The 18,605-nt window shown below is 34.0% G+C and overlaps 1 protein-coding gene across 2 annotated transcripts in view; it reads right to left on the bottom strand.

Annotated features, from left to right (window-relative positions):
- Nucleotides 1-2,160: 2,160 nt before the first annotated feature.
- LOC111050480 (protein zyg-11 homolog B) overlaps nucleotides 2,161-18,605 on the bottom strand; it is a 37,352-nt gene continuing 20,907 nt past the window's right edge. The window contains exons 9-13 of one of the 2 annotated variants that reach the window (XM_039431045.1): nucleotides 13,025-13,174; nucleotides 8,204-8,390; nucleotides 7,242-7,528; nucleotides 4,870-4,993; nucleotides 2,161-2,805 (exon numbers count right to left, since the gene is read on the bottom strand). In XM_039431045.1, coding sequence (XP_039286979.1) covers nucleotides 2,733-2,805; nucleotides 4,870-4,993; nucleotides 7,242-7,528; nucleotides 8,204-8,390; nucleotides 13,025-13,174 — 821 coding nt within the window. In that variant the 3' untranslated portion in view covers nucleotides 2,161-2,732. The remainder of the gene's footprint in view (nucleotides 2,806-4,869; nucleotides 4,994-7,241; nucleotides 7,529-8,203; nucleotides 8,391-13,024; nucleotides 13,175-18,605) is intronic. The other variant, XM_039431046.1, reaches the window with a different exon arrangement.

Raw genomic sequence — 18,605 nt, 5'->3', positions numbered from 1 at the left:
CAGTATTGATGTCATTTTCATGTGATTGAATAAATAGTGATTCACTTGAATATGACATCAATGTTGAAACATATGTTGTGAATAGAAACTTTTGAAAAAATCTGGTGTGGCGCACTCACACAACTTTCCTTGCCGTTATGAAAATTGATCACCTGACGCTAGTCGCGTATCTCGAGTCAAAGATCTGAGCCAGCTGGTGACAGGTCAATAACGCTGGATACACACGAGATCTGCTATCTCTTCATAGTGAATGATTTAATAGAATAAACAGTTGCCAACAGTTTGCAATTGAATAATTAAATTTTCTCAAATTTCAAGCTTATTTTCAATTTTACGAGAAAATGTTACTGGACATTAATTGAAGAGATGTCCATGCTCAATCGTTTCCACTTGAAAATTTTTGTTTAAATTATATCTGAGACCTGATAATTGTAAATCTAAAACCAAACTTTGCATAGATGGGGCGGAGCTCCTGAAATTTTAACAGATATAGGACTTGTGGCAGTTGATATAGCTTATTAATGACTATTTTAGGTATGAATTTGATCAAAATCGTTGGAGCCATTTTCGAGAAAATCCCGAAAAACCCTGTTTTTGACAACATTTTCGCCATTTTAGCCGCTATCTTGAATCGCATTTGATCGAAATTGTTCATGTCGGATCCTTATAGTGTAAGGACCTTAACTTCCAAATTTCAAGTCATTCCGTTAATTGGGAGATGAGATATCGTGTACACAGACGCACATACACTCATACACACACACACACACACACACATACAGACCAATACCCAAAAACCACTTTTTGGACTCAGGGGACCTTAAAACGTATAGAAATTCAGAAATTTGGGTACCTTAATTTTTTTCGGAAAGCAATACTTTCCTTACCTATGGTAATAGGGCAAGGAAAGTAAAAAGTGTACTATTTTTCAATATTATTTCGTGATAATTATTAAGAGTAGCCCCAACAAAAAAAGATAATTTGTATATAATATTATTGTATTCTCATTCATCATAAATAGACTAGTAGTCAACATATCAATTGAACAGCTTAGCTTCAAGTGTAATTAAAAAAAGTGAAAAAAGAAGTCAATTCTGCTAGGAAACATACATGTACGATTCACAATTTAAAACAACATTATTTACAAATAACTTTAAATAAATTTAAATCCGATTATTAACACATATATACCTAAAATAAAAATGAGTACTTCATTTTTTCTTATTATTCAAATATCTCGATTTATTTATATTATGATCTGTATTCATGAGTATTTTATCAAAATCTTAAAAAAAAATAATATCACTTTGACAAGAATGGTTGATTCCAGCTCTGGTTCCAGGCCAATGATTTTCAAATAAACTAATTTTTCTCCAAATTCTGCACTCGAGCATGTTTAATAATAAAACGAATTCAATTTTTAATAGTACACCTAGTTTCTTCATACATTGATAATAATACACATCTATCAAGATAAAATAAAACAACAATTCAATAACAAAATCTAATTAATCTAATACATTAATATCGAAATAGGAAATAAATATTTTATTGTTACGGCCCACAACACATCAAGTGTTTCCAATACCGTAAACCATATCTCATCATTAACATTTTCATTTTTTTCAATTAAAAAGGTAGTGATTTGCGCACGTTTAATTTAAACATACGGTGATAGATAGGTATATGTTCTGTAGGGTCAACGAACTCTATACTACGTATACAATACCTAGTATTGAGTTCACTGTGTAATGTTAACCTCTTTGTACAATGATGTTATTGCGTTGAACGTTATCCAGAATTATGTAGATTGAATATTATAATAGTCTCATACATAGAATTATAGGAAAATAATCTAGCCTAATATCGTTCCGACGAGGAACGATAGGTACTAAACTCCGAACTCTTTGAATTAACTGGAGAAAGTAAAACGACTAGGATTTTGCTACAAGATATTATAGTTCTAGAATGTTCAATTTATTATTTTGCACCTGAATCAAAGTGCTAATTCCGAAACACAAAAGATATTCTCCAAATTACAGGATTATGCAGTTGTTATATAATCTGTATTTCGAATTTTTACTTCAAAACTGAGAGTAAAGTTTTCTTTTAATGTTAAATAATAATTATGATATCTCGTTTTTCAAACAATTTTTTAAAAATTTGTTTCAAGAATATTATGAATTACTGTACTAGGAAACGACAAAATTAAATTTCTTTCCGAAAACGAATATGCTGACAATCAGCCTCAAGATGTACTATACATAAAATGTATATGTTGAGAAACGGTTCAGTAATCGAAAACACCTTCTAATACATAAAGTTTCTCCTACCGCCACCATATTTTATCGAATATTTAATCACATCGTAACGTTCAGCCCATTGATATACAATGAAATTCACTTCAAACTGTTAGCATTCCTTATAGAAATGCTCAATGCTTCCCATTCAATCAATGCTGACAGTGCAGTGCAGTGAATCTCACTATAAATATCATAAAACTTGAAATAAAGTGACGGTAGGAGGAAATGGCGAATTCGATAATATCTGGATGGCGAGGGACAGGGGACAGTGCTAACAAAGGTATATATATACTTATTATCTAGGCATTCTAACAGGTATCGCATCTAGGTCAAGGAGAAGGAGAAAAGTTTAGAGGTAAAATTGCAGAGCAGCCGATTCAAGATTATTTCTCTAGATTGTTTCTAGACGAAATGTTCACAGTCACTTTGTCAGCTACTCTCTGACTCCATCTTTTGTTGTTCTTTTTCTTTTAGTGCGTCGCAGAAACTGCTATCGTTTGCTCTGCAAAAAGCAAAAATCAAGTAAACCCCAATTTGTTTTTCAACAAGCATATATGCATCTATCATAAGTACTTTAAAATGCCGTTGGCACAGTCAAAACTTAAACTGAATTGCATCAGCTGGTGGTTTAATCTCAATAAGAATCACATTATAACAAACGAAACTTAGCATTGATCTAATCCAGTTTGAGCTGAGATTTCGCAAACGGCCCCAAGTGATCTTTCAGGGTTTTGATCATTTTTCAGAATTTCAAGTCTTCAACGTAAAAATTCGGCATGTTAATTCGAAATATAACAGTATTGCAACTGAGCAGAACAGTATTCACAGTTCTTACATTAACCCACATCTACCTACATCAAGGCCCGGTTGCACAAAATCCTGTTAAATTTGAATCGTGATAAATATACTGTCAAAGCCTTCTCTGATTGGTTCTCATGACATTTAATTGCAATTAAAATTCAACAGGATTTTGTGCAACAGGGTCCAAGTGTATAAAATCTAACCCTGATTAACCATCTTCAGCTTCTCTGATTGATTCTCGTGGTATCAGTCACTTAGGGCCGGTTTCCGAGCTCGGGATTTAGCCAAGTTCTAGACTTTAAAACAGCTGGAGTCAGAAAATTAGCTTTCCAAAACGGGGCGTAGTCGCAGTTTTTATAACAGTAGTCGCAGTTTTTATTTTATCATTTCTATAATTGGAAACGTTTTTCCTTGACAAAAAATAAACATTCCTAAATAATTTAAAACAGCTGAAACTTTACACTATTCTCTCTTTATTTTATTTTGTGTTCAATTTTCTAGTTTTTTGAAATTTAATTCAAACGTGACTGTAACAATGACTACGACTACGCCCCGTTTCGGAAAGCATATTTTCTGACTCCAGCTGTTTAAAGTCTACGAATTGATCAAATCCCGAGCTCGGAAACCGGCCCTAAATGTTATAATTAAAATAAGTGACGAAAGAGCAGCTGGGAGTTTAAAATTGATTCATTCACCGTTATTCCTAATGGACCCGTGGTAGCATACTTCTTGATTGGAAGTTGCTGAACACTGGTACATAATAATAAGTACAATGTATGAGATTGATATATCATCATTTTGCGGAGTCCTTATATTTTGTCAATGTTGAATCTGGAAGAATACATAGAGGTGGCCCAAAGGTCACTATACCCATTACAAAGCTTAGATTACATAAATGTATATACTACTTGATGGTAAATATCCAAATAAACATAACTCTTTATTAAACGTCTAGGTGTTCATCTGTAATTACTCTGTTACATCAGAGAGCAAAGGCCCAATAAATCCAGAACATTGGATACCGCCGCAAACCTCACCAGTTTCATTCAGCCTCTCTGTAACAGTTCTATGTATATCCGTATACAAGTAGACACATGTGTATCTGTTGAATAACCTGACAATTTAAAATTAGCCTCATCACTCCAATTGATCTTTATCCAACAGATCATAATCACCATCTAATACTTCATTAAGCACGAAAAATAAAAGCCTACCATTAGCATCAATTTCCAATCTATGAGACGTAGTATGTAATTCTTTCATTTTGTCTAGTGTAATATTATTTCAATTGAATTGAATTGATTGATATTATTTGTACAAAAGATATGGAAACATCCTGTTCTATAAATATCATACAGGTATTTGGGCTTTGGATGAAAGCTTTGTAAGATCTTTAGTGACTACATTTAGTGCTGTTTTCACAGTGACAGTTTAAACTAAATTTCATTTTAAACTGGATTAAATCCATATCAAGTCTCGTTTGTTATAATGTGGTTCATTTTGAGTTTAAGCCACCAACTGATTGAATTTAGTTTAAGCTTTGACTGTGCAAACGGCCCTAAGATGGATAATGACGTTTGGACCACACTTGTATAATACATAAAACAAAACGATGGAATATTATCGATTTAAACACATAAAAACCTGTTATATGTGGAACATTATGTAAAATAATATATGTTTTACATTATAATAATGTTTAGTTATTGAACGTAACTGAACCCTACATATGATCAACGAGTACATATAATGAATGATAACTCACCTAAGAAGATGGATGATATTTTCACAAACTGCTTTCACGCTGGGATCCAAATCTGGATCGAGGTACATTGACATTAGTATACGACTGCCTTCCCCACTCTCTAGCATCGGACAGTATCTTTGTGCTGGAACAAACATTCGACATTACATGTTGATCAAACCCAAAACAAAAACATTGCATGTTGATCAAACCCATTTGTGGGCAATGCATGTGATAATGTGTATAAATAAATCTTCAATGACAATAGTATAGGTTTCAAATTATTATCTCTGTGTTGTTAATAAAAAAATGTTGTAACTAAAAAATTCAATCTGATAAGTGGATCTGTAGTCTAACATATTGAAGATAGAACAGAAACACGTTATTGTTCAGGATATTGTGGACCCTGTGTAACACTATGCTATAAGCTGGAACAAAGAAGAAATTTTCCCCGAAATCCATGATTTTTCAAGATGAGTTGTCATTTTTGGGAATAAATCAAACTTTATAATCTGACAACTTGGAATATAGATGGATAGATTGAATGGCATCCACTACCCTACTTACTATTCAGGGGTATCAGGAACTGCCTGATATTATGAGACTTCCTATGAGACTCTACTAATTATGCCTCAAAATTAATGTTTTCCGTTTTTTTATTATTCATATTTCTTGAGATGATGCCAGGCAGGAATTCTTCAGACGGGTTTTCTTAAAATCTGTTGAATTTTTTGAATACATTTTTTACTATTCATATTATTTGGAAGCTATTCTTATCATTTTGAATTTTCATAAGGTAAATATAATTCATCATATTTACTGGATTGTATTGATTATTTTTGTGAATTGAGTTCAAATTTAAAACAGATGAACTCGGTTTACAAAAGCCTATCAACATTTTAACCGTGCCACGAGAACCAATCAGAGAACCCTTCTATGATTGGTTCTGGTGGAATTCAATCATGATTGAAATTTAACAGGCATTTGTGCAACCGGACCAAAAGCTGTAAAAATGGAATAAAAAATAGTTATATCAGAGATAATAGATAGCACAAGACGATATCCCGTGGTATAGGACGTATATGTTTCAATTTTCAATGTTAATTCAAGCCGATAGTTCTAGTAGTTCTTTTTCGTGAAGCTATGTGATACTGGTAGTCACTCATACAGTGCCGTTGTTACACTCTCACTCGGCCAAAACGGTAATAATTGACAGTTGTCGACACTTATTATATAGTGTATGGCATCTTGTGGAGGTACAACTTATCTTTAAAGATAACATTTATCTTTTGTCCATATATTGAAAACAAAACAACTATCTATATTATTCTAGGTTTAAAATACTGAAAAGACTCCATCCTTGTCAGCCTCTAGATGCGAATATTCATGTTTCTCACCTAATACGCTGCTTCCTCTGTCAACAAAATAAAATTCTTGACATTTCCTTGGTATGCTCTAGCTTGACAGTGGGCCCGTTCTGAGTACATAGAAAGTGGTAAATTGTCCGATTTACAATTTGCCAGGTAAAAAGTTCCGCGTCCCATGGGAAGAATTTTGACAGATTCTGTACCAGAAACCAGTTCCAGCTCAAAGTTCCTGTCCTACAGTCGAAGCTTGGTAAATTGTGACAGTTCAAACTATCAGAGCTCTCATTAGTCGATTAAATTGTAGTATACTTGCTTCTCTGCGCATGTGCAGGCAAAACAACATTATCTTTCTGCTTTCTCAGTAAATATTTACTATTGCTTTGAATCATAAAATTGATTTAATAATTGAAATAATTAATATGATAATACAATACAGCGGCTTTTTGTTAATTTACGCAGTTACTATACGTTACTTTTTGGTGGAAATTAATTTTAGAAGTGCGCGCCAAAAACTTGAACCAACGATCTGAAGTGGTTTCCATGGGAGCAACCAGTCACGAGATGGAACAATTTACGATTGGAACTGGAACAATTTACTGTACACAGAACGTACACATTGTCTTACTTTAGTAGTCGACACTAATCGGCTTGGGTTAACAAGAAATCGGCTTGAAAATTGGAACATAAACGATCTATACAATGGGATATCCTTATAAGGGATATAGCATCTACTTATGCTATTTATTTTCTCTATGTTTATGCTTATAGTACAGTCGAATAAATATAGTTATAATGGAGACTATAAGAATTAAACAAGAATGAATTGAATTTGAGTTGGTGGCTGACCATTCTTGGAGCAGTCATGGCATATGGAACATAAACGACCTATATCATGGGACATCTCCTTATTCTATATTTCCTCTATGTTTATAATTATAGTACAGTCAAATAAACATAGTTATTCATTTATAATGAAGACTGGACAAATGAAATAAGAATGAGTAATTAATTGAGTTGGTGACTGACCATTCTTGGAGCAGACATGGCGAATGGCCCAGACGGCCCACAACTGGACCTGAGGCGCATCCTGGCATCTAAGCAGCGACATGAACGGCTGAAAACTGCGATAGGCGACCATTTCGACGTCGGGCGCCTGCCAGCGCGCCACAACCGCGCCCAGTTCGCGCAACACTTCGGCGCGCGGCGCGCCCAGGCCACCTTCAGCCCAGGCGCTCGCGCCCTCGCTCGCCAGGTGCGCCATGATGCCCGCCGCAAAGTAGCTCACGTCTATCTGCGCAGAGTGCACCAGTTTCCTGCAACCACAATCAAATCAAATTTGTCAAATAGATATTAATTTACAGAAATGGAAACAAAATTCAGTCGCATACATTGAAAAGTTGACAAACAAAATTACAAAAGCTTTCATTGATACTAAATATTTGAGTGAAATTTTCAATATTTTTTGCAATTGTAAAGAAAGATTTTTGTTTGGTTTCGTATTTGGAAATTGATCAATCTGTTAAATTCAAAATTGCAGTAGATACATTTATTTGGATTCAAATTTGTGTGTGAATTTATTATTCAAGTTACGTAAGTAACATAACCTTTAGACTGTGTATTCCAAATTAAAGGTTTGAATCAGATTTGGGCAAATGCCTGTTGTATTTACCTGGATTGTATTTTCATATGGATAAATGAATAAATATTGACGTTGCCAGCAAAACAAAGTTTATACGCTAGCAACAATTTCAGAGGGTCGACAATTATTTCTTGAAACACCGCCGATTTATGTAGTTACAGTACAATATTATACTATCGTTATTTGAATTGCATCGAATCTTCATTCAGATTAATAATTTTTCATACTTTGTAAAATTCGTTGAAAAATTAGCTGTAGGCCTACTGTGATTTATTGTATAAGCCAGAATACATTGTAACTTACATGAATAAAGAACTCTAATCTAATCAAGGCTTTATTGATTTCTGACCTGAGGAGGGCGACAAACTTGGGTTGCAGCAGACAGTGGCGTAGCGCGGGGACCTCGGCGATGTTGTTGACAAGGCCCAACACCTTTGTCTCAACGGTAGCCTCCCCGGGGAACCGCTGCAACACCTGCAGGAACAGGTCCAGGCCCCCCTCTCCCAGGAACACGTTGCACGTGGTCGGTGACTCATCTGTAACTGGCCACCCGCCAACCCAATCACTACACATTGCTATTGTCACGTACACGTTATTATAATGGCAGTCGAGAAAGATAGAACAGCGTTAGTGAGGTCCATGTTATAATGGCAGTCGAGATAGATAGATAATTGCCTGTATTCATCACACTTTAAAATATTACTAAAGTTGTGGGCGAAATTGAGGCAATAAGAGCCCCCAATTGAGAAAAATAGGAAAACCGCGTTACCGATTCTCTTCCTTGCCACTGCCTTCTATAGAGGATAGCTGAGAATCGGTATATCTCATGTAATATTGACTGTTCATTCTTGTTCAAAATAATTGATTATATTTAGTGGGTCAAGAAATATAATTTTCAATAATTAAGCTAAATAATACATTTTCATAATTGAGATTAGAATTTAATACAAACATTGTATTTAATACAAACTCACGATCTTTCGTACTATTGTATTCTTGTAAGTATTATGTGATTGTATGTATGAATTTGTACAAACAACAAATAAATTTGAAATATTTTGTTAATTATATTTCTACATCGTTAAAATACGATCTGGCAACATTGAATAGCTAGAAAAGGATAGCGCTAACTGATTTGACGTATGATCGACAAGGACAACAAGTCAACAACACCATACACCATTGTCAATCCAATACTACCATTACAACGTTGATCTCACAATAATAACGTTGCTGAGCGAAACTTTTGTGACAGTCTGATGATGCCTTCTAGTAAGGCGATCAGTCATCATAATTCAATACAATTGCAATGTATTTGGAATCAATTCATGATGATAGAAACTAAAGTTCAGTTTTTTTAATTGATTACTGAGTACCAATATTTAACTTCGTCAGATTCTCCTCGATGTTTTTTTTCATGTCAATAATTAATACTTTAAGACAGGAATACTCAAATAGAAAGTACAAAAACGATATTAAAATGGTGGAAAAGTCAAGCACATTTTAGAAAATCAAAACAGATCAAGAATAAGATAGTAAACGGATAAGTAGGATTCCAGAGTGTGGTGTTATTGAAAATATAATACAAAAGTATTTGAATGTAAATGTTAGCATGAAATGTTAGTGGGATAGAGATACATAAATTGAAGAAAGGAGTTGAAAAATGAATACGCTACCTGTAAAACATGTTAAAATGAGTAGGGGAATGCAAGACACTACAGAGCTGAAAATAGACCTACAAAATAATAAAAACTGACAACTGAAAAAATAACTGTTCGACAAACTCCGCCACAAACTACCTATAAAACAGAAAAAATACAAACACCATTAAAACTTGTAACCACATGCAAATGCATTTTAAAAGTAGTTAAAATATAGAGAGTGCAGTAGAACATACACGCTGAATTACCATGTTAGATAATGCTGAATTGTTTGATGATTTCTAAGACTGTTAATAAATATTATTAATAAGGTTTTTCATGCATCAATTCAACTACATTAATGGCATACACTGCAATGTGATCAAAAATGAAATGAGAATACACTCTCAACTTAGCAATAGCATAAAATCCATTTTTGGTTGGTGTTGAATCAAGCTGCACACAGGGACAATAGTAGCTTCCACTAGCTGCGGCGGGAACGCGGAATTGAAAATAAAATGTACATATTATGAGTTGTAGACATTTCCAATTCCGGGTTACCCCCACAGCTAGTGGAAGCTAACGACTGTTGTCCCTGCCTGCTTTAGAGAATACGGAAGCTCAATCATCTAATATAGAAATTACATGAAGCATTGATCCAGTCAATATTTTGATTGAGACTGTCAAGCATATCATACTGGATTGCGAAAGACTTGGAGCTATAGTGAGGTCCACGTTATAATGGCAGTGTACGATGGACAATACTGTTGCTGTCCTTTTCTATCATACAACAAAACAGATAGCGCTATCTCTCTATCGCTTTGCAATGTTGTCCGTTTGCCAGAATATTTTATTTTTAATTTTGACAGTGACTGTACAAAAGTAAACAAGCAATATTTTCAGCCGCCATTTTTTCTTCATTCTATCAAAATATTTGAGTACACAAGTTGTATAATTGATTAAAAATGTATTTTTGAAACAATGAAATAATTTTTAGACATTACCATATGAGAAACACAAATTAAAATGAAATGACATTTTAAAAGTTGATAACTAACCATCCTAGACTTCATCCATGCTTCAGTTAGCCTACACGTATAGGTTAGACATACTCGTACCGGTATAAATAATATTGAAAGGTTATTTCAGAATTATTTTAATGAAATTACTTATTTTAAATAGGATTTATATTTTTCTATTATGTTTAAAAGAAATTGGAATATAATACTTACCAAATAAATTTATTTCTGTTGTTTTGAAATTTAGATTCTTGTATCACAGCTTTTCAAATTAGCCGCCATTTCAGGCTTGTATAAAAATAAAAATCTGATCTCAGTTATAAAAGCAAATTTTCAAATCAAATTATGGAAAAATGCATTTTCTTGATTAATTTGACATTAAATTGATTATTTTATCAAGGAAATCATAATTATTATTAGATCAAATTTAATGGGATGAATTGAGTAACAGCTGTGTACACTCAGTGGCAAAATGGAGAGACTTGGCAACGTTTTTCTCCTATCTTTCTTCACTGCCATTAAATTAACGTGAACCTCACTATAGAAGAAGGGCTCTGTTTGGCTGTAAGCAACCAGGTATTTTGATTCTGCTACATTTTTGAAATATATACTTCATGGAATGGAATAATATTAGTATCCCGAAACCATTACCATTCTAGGTTAAAAAGAGTTTTATATAACAACCGCTCCCCCCATCGATTATATACACAATATGAATGAAAATTTAAACGACAAATTTCATACCACCAAATATTCTAACATTTACAATAGCATCCGAGAATGTAAGTGCATGACAATCTTTTCGAAACAACTATTACAAATTTAGAAACTATTAAGAAACAACTGACACAAATTTCAAGCCCATCATTAAAGGGAGTTGCAACAAATAGCAATCGACTTCTAAATGATTTATCTGTTTACAAATAAATAAATATTTTGTTTGATTAAATAGTGAATACAAAACCTGTTTACAAATAAATAAATATTTCGTTTGATTAAATGGTGAATACAAAACCCAGTAACAAAGCAATGATACAATTCAATTAAAGTAATTGCTGATTTATTATTGAAGCGTTAAACGTTATTCCTTCTATTTTATCCTATTACTTTATTCTAGTGTGGGATAGTTTGATAGTTTATCTAGTGATTACATGCCCTTTAATGACGGGTCTACAATATGTGAGCTAGAGGTACACCAGCAATATTTTTCTACAAAGTTCCACTTCAATCTTATATTGGAATAATATTAATTTTTATATACAGCCAATGAACACCACCAATTTTTTGGGATTGAGCATAAGTCGTATTGAATAAATTTGATTTCAGATAGATTGCTAATAGCTACTCACAACCGAAATGAAAAATTTACTATTCATCCTGTGTTTTGTACGGTAATTCTATTTAAGAAAAATAGAGATTTTGAATATCTCTACATTTACATGTTTCACATATGCATACATCTTTATAGGTCGGAAGTCTGCCTTTCAAAAACATCATTCAGATTTAGAGTTAATTTAGTGTTATTTCAATTTCTATCAAAGCTCTTTCAAAATTTAATAATAAAGGATACAAAATTTATGGAGGCTATAAAGTCTGAAATAGCCTTTAAAATACAAACAGACTATCATGTTTAACAGCGGTTGCCTACTCAAACATCTGGGATGGCAACAATCCCGCTGACCGAGAATGAGCAGCCGCGATGAGAAACTGCTTATTTCTTATTTATTAATCAATGGCATACACACTTAGGCCCGGTTGCACAAAAGCCGATTAAATTTTAACCGTGATTAATTTCACGAGAACCAATCACAAAAGGAGTTTTTGAAAAGGCGACATCTCTGATTGGTTCTCGTGAAATTAATCACGATTAAAATTTAGCCGGCTATTGTGCAACCAGCAAATTATCATAGAGTGATTGAACATGAAAATAGAACCGCTTATTTCAGACTGTAACGCTTATGCACAGCTTCTGTGCTGAAAGCTTGAAGGGAATCTTGTTTTGAGAATATACTATCAAGCAGGCTGTTGTTGAAGCAAGCAAGTTTATGGTGCAAAATATAGAGTACCAATAGTTACACAAGTGTTTTGAGTTTTGGGTTGCGCGATTTTCGATCACTACAATATAAAGTTAATCAGTAAAGCCCAATCTAAACTTCTAAATAGCACTTTTAAAAATAGACTTTCCGATCACAACAATATAGAAATGGTAAGTAAACGCACAATCCAAAACATAGTCATAACAATCTTTTGGTTGAGGGACTTTTTGATCACAATAATATCGAATTGCACAATTCCTTCATGCGTGTTAGGTGATAATTAAATGTCTAAAAAAATCCACTGTTTTAGCAGCTTCGTCATTGAATACAAAAGAGGTCTTGTCGAGTGCATGCTGGTGGAAGACAGTATTTTATGAGGTGATCATCTGACTGGATACCGCCACAGTCGCAGTACGGGTATGTGGCGGTATCCAGTCTTGCACAATTGCACAATGTGAACTTGTGACAGTCTGACCTGTTAGATTCCAGAGCGCACTGAGGGTGAACTTCATGGTGATGTCGACGGTGTTGGTCTCCATCTTTCCTCGCACCAATTCCAGCAGTTTGCGCATGTACTGCGGCTGGGCGCCCAGTTGAGATGTCTCGCTTGTCGAAATTTTCGCAGCTGCAAAAAACAAATCACTATATTCTCATTTCTGATTACATACTTTACTTATTCGTCATATTCAATTGCTTCAAGGAAGCACCACTCCTGCAGTATAAGCGCGGTAAAAATCTGATATATTACTATTATCATAGCCACCTCTAATACAAGGCCCCGGCCTACGATATTGCAACGTTGCAGTGTAGGCCTAGAATCTAATACATGATTGGTAGAAAAGATTTAAAAAAAATACCAGCTGATCTTTTTCACAAATCATGTATTAGATTCTAGGCCTACGCTGCGACGTTGCAATATCGTAGGCCGGGGCCTTGTATTAGAGGTGGCTATGCTATTATCCATCGATGATTATAGAACGATGTATGATAATTAGAAAATAATAGAAAGATGATTAGGTAAATAGAACGATGACTATGATAAACATACCGGATAAGTAAAAACAATAAACAAGCTTTAATTATGATGATTACATTACAAATTTACCGGGATCACTGGATGTCAAAGTATCAAACAAGCAAGAAACTCATGGAACTATACAAAAAGTATCAAAACTGCTTAATATTTCATATATTATATAAAATAGTTTAGAATTTCATCCGCTATAAAGCTGTGCATTAATCTCAGAGTATGCCATTACCGACTTTGAATCCACTTTCCTCAAACGTGAACCAATCTTATTAACCTTTCCTCAATCAAACCCTCCATCATAACACAACATTACATAGTTTGTAATGGTGTCATTAATAATATAATGCTTGGTGTGTGATATTGAGGACTTTACTTAAATTGAAATACTACTTTTCTTTGGATAAAAATTTGGACCACCATTCCTAATGTGTGTTTATTTCTTGTCAAAATATGAAGGGTGTCATTATTCAATACAAAATTCAAGACATTAAGAATGGCGAAGCCCGCACATCGATAATTCAATTATTTGAAAATGCCAATGCAATCAAGCAAGCAAAATTAAATAAATAAATGGGCCTACTTTAATAGCTTAGCTATTGGATTTTATCGTGAAAAGTGTTGGTGAACACTTATTGTGATATTTGGTCTCATATTCAACACTTTCAACAATTAGGTGAAACATAATTTCCCAAGTTCACAACTTTTCATTTTTGAATGATAGTATAATATTATAATTGAACAATAATGTTTATTACTTCTACATTATTTTAGGAAGCAAACTTGCATATTATAGCAGTTAAGCCTTATGCCGGAAATTAATGATTTTTTCAATGCAATTGTTAGACTAATAATTCGGTATCTATATAAATAAAATTCGAGCCTCAAATTTTGACATTCAATAACTTTTTTATGTGTGCACCGAATTTGATGTTTTTTTAGTTGTGTTCGTTATGTTCAGGACCAGGTTTATGACCTGACAAATTTATGATCCGACTTCAGGACTCTATCCTACGGTAAACAGCAGAAGCAGATAAGCAGTGCAGACGGCGCCAGTGCGGGTGACAAAGCGGCATTGTCTACTGTGGTTGAGGCGGGGGTCGCGGTGTCAACACAGAGTGCCGCCGCTCCGTCTACCTTCACTTCTACTAGTAGTAGGCCTACAACTACTCTCTCACAGGCTGACCTTCAAGCGATCGGCCAAGTTGTTAAACAGCTGATTCAATCGGAGTTGCCGCCAGATTTCAAAACTGACTTCGCTGAGTTTAAAAAATCGATTCAATTCATTTCGGAGGAATTTGAAAGTTTCAAAAATGATTTAACATCCATCAAGCTGGAGAATGAAAAAATTAAAAAGGACAATGAAAATTGAAAAGTGATAATGAAAAACTGAAAACAGATATTGCGGACCTACAATCTTACAGTCGTAGAGATAATATTGTGGTTACCGGAATAACAGAAACAAATAACGAATGTGTCAATGAGGTTTTTAATATGCTTTCAAAAACGATTGGAAGTGAGTTAACTGCTAGAGACATAAGTGTTGCTCATCGCCTTCCCAGTAAGAAGAAAGACAGCATCAAACCGATAGTAATTAAATTCGTACGTCGTCAAGATAAGATGTCATGGATGGGTCATTTTCGTCTAGCATCTTCGCAGGACAATAGTGGGGCTGGTATATCGGCGAAAAACATTTCAGCTGTTCTACCTGAAACAAGGGTGATGGCTTACGAACATTTGATACCTTCAACGCTTGAACTGCTAAATACGACCAGAACAATCGCTCGGGAGAAAGGATATCGCTTTGTGTGGGTACGTGATGGTAATATTCTTGTCAAAAAAGACGAAACCAGTAAGAATGTTTTACATATTAAAAGTGATGTGGACCTTTCTAAGATGTAAGTACTAAAGACTTGTTTAACAATGAACAGTAAAATAATTTTATTATGGACATTTTTGAAAATTTAGATGAATTCGATGAAGTTGAGACATTATGTTTGAATAACTCTAATGATTATTACAATATTATTTCTAATCAACCCAGTGTAAATTTTGATATAATTCATAGTAATATCAGATTCATTGGGAAGAATTTAGACGAGTTCTGTTTAGAATTTGCTAATGTATTGCCATTTATAGACATGATTGTATTATCTGAGACGGGTCACCAAGGTGTTAGGCCCATAGGGTGTGATATACCTGGTTTTAATCAGTACTATTCAATGAATCACACAAATAGAAATGGGGGTGTAGTAGTTTACTTGAAAAAAGATTATGATCATGTTCATGTGCGGGAATGCACAATAGTTGGGGCTAGTTGTCTCGTGATAGAGCTGAAAATTTTTGAGGAGGAGTGGGTTATTGTTTGTGCTTACAGATCACCTAATGATAATTGCCAGGACTTTGTTAACTCTTTAGCTGAGCTGCTTTCGAATTTAAATTTAGGAAAATATTATATTTGTAGGAGATATAAATATTGATATCTTGAATAATAGAAATAACATCCACACTGAATCTTATTTGAATTTATTGAACGAAAATGGGCTTATATCTTATGTGAATTGTTTTACAAGGGTTCCATTTCAGGGAACACCTTCGTGTTTAGATCATTATTTCGGTAATGTTCACACTAATAAGCACATTGAACCCATGGTATTGAAGACTTGTATTACTGATCACTATGTTACTTCTCTTAGGGTTCGTTGTGAAATAGACTTGACTAACAATGCTGCTCAGTTGCCACTTGTTGCCACCAGGCTCGATTATGATAGGCTTTTGTCTCTTATCCAGTCTGAGGGCTGGCAGTCTGTATTTTCTAGTAGGGATGTTAATGTTTCAACAGATAACTTTGTAGCAACTCTACAAAGCTATATTGAAAAATCCACTATAAATGTAGCCAAATCTAGTTCGAGGTTTAAAAAAATCAAGCCATGGATTACTCAAGGTTTAGTATTTTCTATTAGAAGAAAGCAAGCTCTATTTAACAAATGTAAAAAGGAACCATTCAATTTAAATCTGAGAAATTATTTTAGAAGTTATCGAAATAGATTGACAGTCCTTATTAGAGAAGCTAAACGATTGTATTATAGCAGAAAAATTGAGGAGTGATAATGAAAAACTGAAAACAGATATTGCGGACCTACAATCTTACAGTCGTAGAGATAATATTGTGGTTACCGGAATAACAGAAACAAATAACGAATGTGTCAATGAGGTTTTTAATATGCTTTCAAAAACGATTGGAAGTGAGTTAACTGCTAGAGACATAAGTGTTGCTCATCGCCTTCCCAGTAAGAAGAAAGACAGCATCAAACCGATAGTAATTAAATTCGTACGTCGTCAAGATAAGATGTCATGGATGGGTCATTTTCGTCTAGCATCTTCGCAGGACAATAGTGGGGCTGGTATATCGGCGAAAAACATTTCAGCTGTTCTACCTGAAACAAGGGTGATGGCTTACGAACATTTGATACCTTCAACGCTTGAACTGCTAAATACGACCAGAACAATCGCTCGGGAGAAAGGATATCGCTTTGTGTGGGTACGTGATGGTAATATTCTTGTCAAAAAAGACGAAACCAGTAAGAATGTTTTACATATTAAAAGTGATGTGGACCTTTCTAAGATGTAAGTACTAAAGACTTGTTTAACAATGAACAGTAAAATAATTTTATTATGGACATTTTTGAAAATTTAGATGAATTCGATGAAGTTGAGACATTATGTTTGAATAACTCTAATGATTATTACAATATTATTTCTAATCAACCCAGTGTAAATTTTGATATAATTCATAGTAATATCAGATTCATTGGGAAGAATTTAGACGAGTTCTGTTTAGAATTTGCTAATGTATTGCCATTTATAGACATGATTGTATTATCTGAGACGGGTCACCAAGGTGTTAGGCCCATAGGGTGTGATATACCTGGTTTTAATCAGTACTATTCAATGAATCACACAAATAGAAATGGGGGTGTAGTAGTTTACTTGAAAAAAGATTATGATCATGTTCATGTGCGGGAATGCACAATAGTTGGGGCTAGTTGTCTCGTGATAGAGCTGAAAATTTTTGAGGAGGAGTGGGTTATTGTTTGTGCTTACAGATCACCTAATGATAATTGCCAGGACTTTGTTAACTCTTTAGCTGAGCTGCTTTCGAATTTAAATTTAGGAAAAATATTATATTTGTAGGAGATATAAATATTGATATCTTGAATAATAGAAATAACATCCACACTGAATCTTATTTGAATTTATTGAACGAAAATGGGCTTATATCTTATGTGAATTGTTTTACAAGGGTTCCATTTCAGGGAACACCTTCGTGTTTAGATCATTATTTCGGTAATGTTCACACTAATAAGCACATTGAACCCATGGTATTGAAGACTTGTATTACTGATCACTATGTTACTTCTCTTAGGGTTCGTTGTGAAATAGACTTGACTAACAATGCTGCTCAGTTGCCACTTGTTGCCACCAGGCTCGATTATGATAGGCTTTTGTCTCTTATCCAGTCTGAGGGCTGGCAGTCTGTATTTTCTAGTAGGGATGTTAATGTTTCAACAGATAACTTTGTAGCAACTCTACAAAGCTATATTGAAAAATCCACTATAAATGTAGCCAAATCTAGTTCGAGGTTTAAAAAAATCAAGCCATGGATTACTCAAGGTTTAGTATTTTCTATTAGAAGAAAGCAAGCTCTATTTAACAAATGTAAAAAGGAACCATTCAATTTAAATCTGAGAAATTATTTTAGAAGTTATCGAAATAGATTGACAGTCCTTATTAGAGAAGCTAAACGATTGTATTATAGCAGAAAAATTGAGGAGGCTGGAAATGATGTAAAACGGACTTGGAATGTAGTTAGGGAGGTAGCTGGTTGTAAAATAAGGAAGGAGTGTTTGGAAGAAATTGAAATTGATGGTAATGTCTATAGTGCTAGGGATAATCCCAATATATGTGCTAATGCTTTTAACGATTTTTTCATCTCTATAGGAGAGAAAATGGTACAAAATATTCCTAG

Source organism: Nilaparvata lugens, chromosome 6 (assembly GCF_014356525.2).
Source record: "Nilaparvata lugens isolate BPH chromosome 6, ASM1435652v1, whole genome shotgun sequence".
Taxonomy (NCBI): Eukaryota; Metazoa; Arthropoda; class Insecta; order Hemiptera; family Delphacidae; genus Nilaparvata; species Nilaparvata lugens.
This window is presented reverse-complemented; position numbering and strand designations above follow the sequence as displayed.